Source organism: Delphinus delphis, chromosome 10 (genome assembly GCF_949987515.2).
Source record: "Delphinus delphis chromosome 10, mDelDel1.2, whole genome shotgun sequence".
NCBI classification, from domain to species: Eukaryota; Metazoa; Chordata; class Mammalia; order Artiodactyla; family Delphinidae; genus Delphinus; species Delphinus delphis.
Genome location: NC_082692.2, coordinates 31105203 through 31114259, shown reverse-complemented (window position 1 = coordinate 31114259; position 9057 = coordinate 31105203). Strand labels below are relative to the sequence as shown.

Genomic DNA, 9057 nt, shown 5'->3' with positions numbered 1-9057 from the left:
TCACTTTTTAACCTTAACAAATTCCCTGACGCATGCATTCTATAACTTGTACTTTTGCTACCTCTTGAATGAAAAAAAAAAATGTAATGTCAAAAAGCTACAAGGATTTCAGTGTCATTTTTAAATAAATTTATGTTTGTATTTTATAAATTACAATGGCATGTATGTAAATATTTAGAGTGGCACCCATATGGGCAAAACATGTAACATCTTTAATCTATAGATAATTTAATGTAGGTGGCTTCTTGAGCCCTTTTATGGAACTCTACGGTTCCCCCTAGCGGAACCCCTTGCTTCACTGTTTGGGAACTGTCAACACCATGTTGATTGTTTGGCTTTCATAGGTGCTAAGAAAATTTGTTTTGAATGAATGAACAGAGATAAAGAAAGCAGACGTTTTAGCTGCAAGCTACTGTTGGGTGAAAAACTGTTGCTTCTGGTTCACAAAATCTCATTATTTTCAGTCTAAATAGATCTTCATATTTGCTCTAAGTTCAGTGAACATGTTATTTCCATTACCTTTAGGGAAATCTCATCCTAAAATAGCTTGTTGTCTTTAAAGTAGACTAGTGGAGGCCTAGCAGGCTTTCAAAGATGCTGCTATAAACAAAAATGGAGTATGTCTCTAAGTCTTTTTCAAGTTTGTATAGATTCAAGTAGGACACAAAGGTTCTTAGGTCTTTAGTAGTGTACCAATGTGACTAAGGTCACCTCCCTCCCTGAGGTCATTAACCCCTTCAAATAAGACTGTAGTCAGAGCGACCTACTCATAAAGGCCACAAGAAATCTGACTCATGGCCTGCTTTGAATTGCTTTCTCTGAGACACTGTATTATTGTCTTTAAGAAAAAGGCTGTGATCATCTATAGTTCTTGAGATTTGCAGCCAAATAAGTCAAACAAGCATCAATAAGAGATTAAACAAAGACTTAACCAAAAAAAAAAAAAAAAACCAGAAAGAAAGAAAAAGAAAGAATTTTGTGCTCATGTTTGTTAAACAACCAAAAAATGTTTATTGAACACCTAATATGTGCACGTGGCGATTACAAAGAGGTACAGATTTAAGACTTGCCCTCAAGAAATTCTTAATTTCTTGAGGCAGGCTACAAAGCACACGGAGAGATGATTAGGGACAGAAAATAGGAAGTATAGAGACCAACAGGGGCATTAAAAATTCAGAGGATGCAGAAGGCACTCTGCCCTGATAGGCAGGAAGCTTTATGGAAAAGAGCTAGAGAAGGAGAGCACCTTGAAAAGCTAGGGAGGAAGAGGCAGATGGATTTTTCGTATGGTTCACAGAGACACATGACTCTGTATATTGCAGGGGAAAGGCACCCTAAGTGACCTTGCATGTCTCCATCTGGATCACGTAGGCAAGGTTCCACTTCACTCTGTGATCATCCGAGGGATGCAGCAAGACAGCCAGTCTTGGGAGGAGCTGCCACGAGGACCATCTGCCTCCCTGGCTCTGGACAGACATGGGATTCTCCACCTCGACCTCCTTTTAGGTATGGACGAAAGCTGGAAAACTGCTTGACTGTGGTTTAGCGTTGGTGCCTCCATGACACAGTGACCCATCACTCTGGTCTTCTGTCATCTGGACCCTAGATCTGGTACATTCCTTTGGGATTAGGACCATGGAAAGTTGACACCATGCTGATCTTGCTTAGGCTGCCCTGTAAGTCACAAACTCCCTGCACCATCTGGGCTCACTGTTTCCTCCCAGGCCAAACCTATGGAAGTGTGGCTGGCCAACGTGCAGGAGTCACTGCTGCTTAGAGACTGCTCGATGGATTGGCACATACAGGTCTGGAAGGAGTGATTAACTTTTCCCAAGTAAAGTGTATGGAAGAAGTAAATCAACGCCATTCAGAGGAGAAAGCTACAGGTACGTAGTACAACAGGCTGCAGTACTGCTAGTTGGCATCTTAACAAACAAAAATCAGAAAGCGACTTGTTCTGAGGCAGAACAGACCTAGGGTTGAATTAAAGAAGCTGCTAATCACTGATGAGGGAGGAAAACCATCATTTCTTTCTTTCTTTCTTTCTTTTTATTGGGGTATAGTTGTTTTACAATGTTGTGTTAGTTTCTACTGTACAGCAAAGTGAAGTAGAGTCCCCTGTGCTATACAGCAGGTTCTCATTAGTTATCTATTTCATACATATTAGTGGATACATGTCAATCCCAATCTTCCAATTTATCCCACCTCCCCTCCCCCCTTGGTGTCCATACGTTTGTCCTCTACATCTGTGTTTCTATTTCTGCCTTGCAAACTGGTTCATCTGTACCATTTTTCTACACGATATTTGTTTTTCTCTTTCTGACTTACTTCACTCTGTATGAAAGTCTCTAGGTCCATCCACGTCTCTACAAAGGACCCAGTTTTGTTCCTTTTTATGGCTAAGTAATATTCCATCGTATATATGTACCACATCTTCTTTATCCACTTGTCTGTCGATGGGCATTTAGGTTGCTTTCATGACCTGGCTATTGTAAACAGTGCTGCAATGAACACTGGGGTGCATGTGTCTTTTTGAATTATGAAAACCATCATTTCTAATTCAAATTGTTTTCAGCAACTTTCTTTCCACTTTCTTCCTTTCTCTGTCCACCACTCCCACCAAGCACACACACATCCTGGGCTAGAAGAAACAATGACTATGTCACAACTAACAAGCAAACATCTAAAAGGGACATCTGTATAAAGTCGCAAGGGGTTGCCATACGTACTTCTGTATCTGCCACTGCAAACACATGTACACAAGTTGGGGATTACTTTATAACATGAGATAAATACCTTGTATGAAAGCATAAAATAGTAGCCTATGTAATAAGAGCCTTCTGGAGAAATCTGGTCTCCACAAAGGAGAGGCTTTGTACACATGGATTTTTGAGGAAGTTTTTCTCATAAGTTGTACAGGGATTCTCAGTATGTGCATTGATCATATGTATTTATCTTAAGGTTTAAGATATTACAGAGGACTTGGCATCATTCTATATAATTATAGTCTATTATACATTACATGATATTCTATTATATACATAATACTTGGCCTTAGGGAAGGAATGTTAAGTTAAAATGAAATTTTCTTGTAATCAAGTTTTTTTAGTAGAGAAGTGCTTCTAGGTTCAGGGCAGCAATTCTCTTTAATATGTTATCAGAACTCTTTAGTACAATCTGTGCTGCACAACTGTGGTTAAGAGCACGAGCTCTGGGGTCAAAGTGCTGGGTACAAATGCTAGCGCCATCTTGGGCACCTCTGCATAAGGCAGTGAAGCTTCTGTTCTTAAGTTTGCGTTCTATCACCTCTGGGCAACAGGGAGAATGCCCATGCATGTCTCATAGTGGGGTTGTGAGGATTTAATGAGATAGCCACACAAAGTGCTTAGTATAAAGGGTGGCACACGGTGTCCTACAATTATTATGTAAAACTTATTATTAAAATACTGATACAATAAATCATCATTTTTGATCGCAAGTAAATTGTTACTTAAACAGTTATAAGTTACAGTTATATTATATAAGTAATCCTCTTGCTTCTTGATTTTTCCTATACCTTTTTCTATTTTTATCTTCCTTTGAATAAAAGGCAACAGTGAATGAGTGGTGGTGATGAGCAGAAAAGGGAACATGAATATAATACTGTATACAGAGTTACAGTGGTTTCCAACAATGAAATACTGTATCTGGGTTTCTCATGACTTTGTAGGAATTGATTGTTTTAAAATATGCTTCAATTGCCAAAATTCCCATGACTTATGACAGGCTGAATATTTGATATTTTCTTCCAGAAGACAAATGTAAGTCTCTTTCTTTGTTTCTTCTTCTTCTTCTTCTTTTTCTAAAGTGCTATAGTATCACTATACTAGTCACGACACTAGAAACTTACTTTAAGAGATATGACTTTTTAATATTTGAGTTTTTAAAGGCATCTGGCCCTTATTTAACCATCACATTTACATCCAATTTCTGCAGGCATGGTTTTGCTGTTTAAGCTTGGCTTGATGCCCTCTGCAGAGAGCCTTTGCTTTAATGAACACGACCCCACTGAAACTGCTGGAGTCCCCTGGTCTGCCCCCCTTCCCTGCCCCCAACCAACTGTACAAGAAGAGCACAGAAAGTTTCACCTTGCATTTCAAATAAGAAGATAAAAGTAAGAAAATAAATCGAGGGAGAATCAGCTTTATGTGGCTGCCACTGCTATGACATATTCAACTTGATGCCCTTATATTATTTGCAGAAGTGTTTATGTACTATGAAATGTTCAGCCAGAGCGTACAGGAGACTATAAAATATTTTATGAGATGTATACATGGTTGATGGTAGAATTTTAAATGCAACTTGGGAAGGTTCTATCTAAATTCCAGGAGGGCAGATGAGGAAATACTTTCTCTGTAGTGACTCAGTTTTACATAAAGGGTTATATGAACTGGAAAGAAATACCTGATTTGGGAACTATACACAATTTTTTTCATAAAATTAAATTTTATAATTTATAGGCAAGTAAAATTGTTTTCTTTCAGACCAAGAATCACAAGTTATGTTTATTTGTCTTCTACGTGGTAAAAGCATTAAACGTGGATTGCTTATTATTTTATAGGAACAAAGAACATGCAGTAATAATTGAAGAATCCTCCCCGGATACAGGAAGTATATACACCATTAAAAAATATCTGTGCTTCTGATGGTTTTTAAATAACAACTCTTGGTTCTGAAACTGGAACATTATTTTTGAATCTCAACTATTGCAATATGTGAAGGCAGAAGGTTAATGACATATCCTCAAAATGGCATGTTTAGAAAGTTGCATTTCCAAATTCAGGTGAAGGGAGAAATATATTTGTTTCCTTTATCCTCAAGTCTATAAGGCAGTGCCAATTTCCCATAAGAGAAGTTATTTATTTACTTATTTATTTTCAAATTCCATCTCCCAAACACAGGCCTACGGAAATAGAAACTATTTTGTGCATTCACATTTGATTTACAATTAAGCCTGACTTTTTATTTTTGTTTTGTTTATTTATTTAAAATTTTAATTTTATATTGAAGTATAGTTGATTTACAATGTTGTGTTAGTTTCAGGTGTACAGCAAAACTAAAACTACAGTTTTAGTTATACCTACACATATACCTATTCTCTTTCAGATTCTTTTCCCATATAGGTTATCACAGAGTATTGGGTAGAGTTCCCTGTGCTATGCAGTAGGTCCTTGTTGATTTTATATACAGTAATGTGTGTATGTTAATCCCATCCTCCTAATTTACCACCCCTCCCCCACCTTTCCCCTTTGGTAACCATAAGTTTGTTTTCTAAGCCTGCGAGTCTGTTCTGTTTTGTAAATAAGTTCATTTGTATCATTTTTTAGATTCCACATATAAGTGATATCATATAATATTGGTCTTTGACTTCACTTAGTGTGATAATCTCTAGGTCCATCCATGTTGCCTCAAATGGCATTATTTCATTGTTTTTTATGGCTGAGTAATATTCCATATATTTTTATGTGGTATATAAGTACCACATCTTCTTTATCCATTCATGTATCGATGGACATTTAGGATGCTTCCATGTCTTGGCTATTATAAATAGTGCTGCAATGAACACTGGGGTTGCATGTATCTTTTTGAAGTATGGTTTTCTCCAGATATATGCCCTGGAGTGGGATTGCTGGATCATATGATAGCTCTACTTTTAATTTTTAAAATTTTTTGGATTTTTTTCAATTTTTGGCTGCGCTGTGCAGCTGGTGGGATCTTAGCTCCCCGACCAAGGATCAAAACTGCGCCCCCTGCATTGGCAGTGCGGAGTCTTAACCACTGGACCTCCAGGGATGTCCCTACTTTTAGTTTTTTAAGGAACCTCCATACTGTTCTCCATAGTGGTTGTACCAATTTACATTCCCACCAACAATGTAGGAGGGTTCCCTTTTCTCCATACCCCCTCTAGCATTTATTGTTCATAGACTTTTTGATGATGGCCATTCTGACCGGTGTGAGGTGATTGTAGTTTTGATTTGCATTTCTCTAACAATTATTGATGTTGAGCATCTTTTCACTTGCTTTTTGGCCATCTGTATGTCTTCTTTGGCGAAATGTCTATTTAGATCTTCTGTCCATTTTTTGATTAGGTTATTTGGGTTTTTTTTTTATATTGAGCTGCAAGAGCTGTTTGTATATTTTGGAGATTAATCCCTTGTCAGTAGCTTTGTTTGCAAACAGTTTCTCCCATTCTGTGGGTTGTATTTCTGTTTTGTTTATGGTTTCCTTTGCTGTGCAAAAGCTTTTAAGTTTAGTTAGGTCCCATTTGTTTATTTTTGTTTTTATTTTCATTGTTCTAGCATCAACATCACGAAGTCATTGGGAAGATAAATGAACTACCAAAGGTAAGGTTCCTGACACAAAGTAGGTGCTCAAAGTATGTTAATTCCTCTCTCCCCTGCTTACAGACCTCTTTTTTAAAATTGATGTATAACTGGCATATAACACATTATTTAATTAACATCACAGTCCCTCTGAAGAAGATTTTAATATAACGCTTATGCTTCAGGATGTGTCCATAATTAGAATCATTTAAAAAATAAATCTAGGTTATTGTCTAAGATAAACATGCCATAAAACCCTGACGTGTCTTGATAATATCTAATGCAAACCCAGTATGGTGGAGTATAAGACTAGACAGACTGATAATTAGGGACCATGGTCTGGTCTCTGGTCTGTCATAGCATTGCTGAGTGACGTTGGTAAAGTCAGTTTCCCTCTCCAGGCCATCATTTTCCATCTGTAAAATGAGTGGTTGTTTCCAATGATCTTTTTTTTTTTTTTTTTTTTTGTTTCCAATGATCTTTAAGACCATCTTCCACTCTGACGGTTTATGATTCTACATAACAATTTAATCTTTAAAGAAATTTATTTAAGTCACATTTTCTGAAACGTTGCCTTTATAAATTTTTTTTCTCCCTATACTCACTGCTTAAGGAAATTTTATTTCACTTCAAATTTAGTGTTGTGGAAAGAGTCAGAAAAAGAACCTAAGTATAGAAAAGAAAAAAAAAAAAGAATTACAAATATTAATATTGAGCCATTACGGGGACATCTAGGCTGGTTCGGGACAGACATAAATGACCTTGTTTTATTCTAAATTCAGCTCACTGGCTTATGATGAAAAGTGAAAGGTTATTATATGGACTTACTGGGCAAAACCAGATTTTATAAATAATTACCTGTCAGACTGTTCAAGATAGACAAACATACGCCAGACCAACAAAAACACAGACCTGTCATATTTCTGAGAGAAATGTACGTTGAGTCTTCCTTCTCTGGGACTATAAGGAGATCAGGTAGAATAAAATGAAGGGAAAAAAATCTAAACCCTATATTTTCTGCCTTGTGCATACTTTAAAATGTATAATGTGGGAGAGGAGGAATTTCGATGTGAAAAATCGGCTCCTGAAAATTTTACACATCTATAAGCCTGGCATAGAAACCAAATACAATAAACGCTGTCGTTTTACAAGTTAGGATGTTTACTGCAAGCTTGTAATTTTCCATGATTAGGGATGCCAAGAAAAATAAGAATGATGATAAAAAGAAAAGTTTAATCATACATTTCACCAAGCGCAGATGGAACATCAAAACCCTTTGGCAATTTTTTGATATTATATATCTGCGTTTTTTCGTTCTTGACATGAAGATTTTTTCCAGAAGGACTAACATAGAACAGGTAAGTGATAGTTAACAAATGTGAAAATATGGCACAATCACACTAACTGAGGCTCACTACGATTTGGTCACAGGAGGAAAACCTTGCATGCTTCTCATTTCTGTTTTTATTAATTCTTTACAAAGGCTATCTCAGTGTGTGTAGCAACCATGATAAAAGTAAAATTATACAAAACTCCTAAAGAATTAAAGAAACAACTTCCTCCTTTGCAATTCAAGTTCAATCAAGAACTGTATATAACTGCTATATTTTGGTTCGCTTCGTTACAGTTCCTCGTTTACTGGAGAAAGTACAGATGCCAGAAGGTTAACTCAGCTGCTACCAGCAAGAAACTGCCCAGCCCACATTTCAGTCTAGGTGTTAGTGCTTTGGAGGGAGGAAGCAGATCACTTGGCTCCCCATCCATTGATTCTAAACGCTTTGCTTCTAAATGGGTACAGCGTGTGTGTGAGGGCTGGGCCTGGGGATCGGAGGGACAGGGGAGGGAGAAAAATGAAGATGGGGAAGAGGGCCTACGAGGGGAAAAACACACGATAGGTAGATACTCAGGAAGTTGGGAAGAGGCCATGAAAGTGACACATATACTACACGTGGGGTGAAGGGAAGAGAAGATGGGAACAGACAGTTAGTTCATCAGGCCAATTAGGTCTTTGATTAGTGTGAGTTTATAAGATGGACATTTGTCTGTAAAATACATGTAGATCTAGACATCAAATGTCAGAAGGCAGAGTTGGTGGGACAGTCCAAGGGGAAAACTGACTGTTCTTTTAATTTTGTTTCCTTTGTCCTAAACCTGGATTACAAAATGCATCAAATAAAACATAGACTAAACACTGAGAAAAAAAAAAGTCACTGCTTTTAAGTTATGTGAGCTGAGAGCAGTAAATCTATTCAAATTAAAAGCTCAAAACTGTGTGATGTGCATTCTTGTCCACCTACACACCATCCCAAACATCCTGCCATTAATTGGCTAAATGGCCCATCTAGTAAACAAGACTAAGCGTTGAGGGGGCTGGAAAAGGGCTGGAGTCAGCCAGTTGATAGTCACAACAAACCAACCCACTCCCAAGGATGCGGAGAAGGTAAACTTGTCTTTTATTTTGCCCAAGGAGGGGAACAGAAATCACCTTAATATAACACTGCCTTTCCTGTTGTCTCAGTCACAGTCACATCAGCAGGCCAGAAAAGCCATCCCATTCCTGCGGTAGGCACTCTGTCAAAGAAAAAGAAATCTGCAGTGAATTATCACATGAAGTCAAACCAGGAAAGGAAGCAAAAGAGCAAACAGAACTTTCTTCCTGTTTTGTAGACTCTGCTGGCTGCAATCTAATAGGGTG

General features: G+C 37.6%; 1 protein-coding gene across 2 annotated transcripts in view; it reads right to left on the bottom strand.

The window, feature by feature from the left end:
- Nucleotides 1-7578: 7578 nt before the first annotated feature.
- Nucleotides 7579-9057, bottom strand: part of SUPT3H (SPT3 homolog, SAGA and STAGA complex component) — a 420389-nt gene continuing 418910 nt past the window's right edge. For both annotated transcript variants that reach the window (XM_060021727.1, XM_060021728.1), the window contains exon 12: nucleotides 7579-8933. In XM_060021727.1, the coding sequence (XP_059877710.1) occupies nucleotides 8892-8933 (42 nt within the window). In that variant the 3' untranslated portion in view covers nucleotides 7579-8891. The remainder of the gene's footprint in view (nucleotides 8934-9057) is intronic.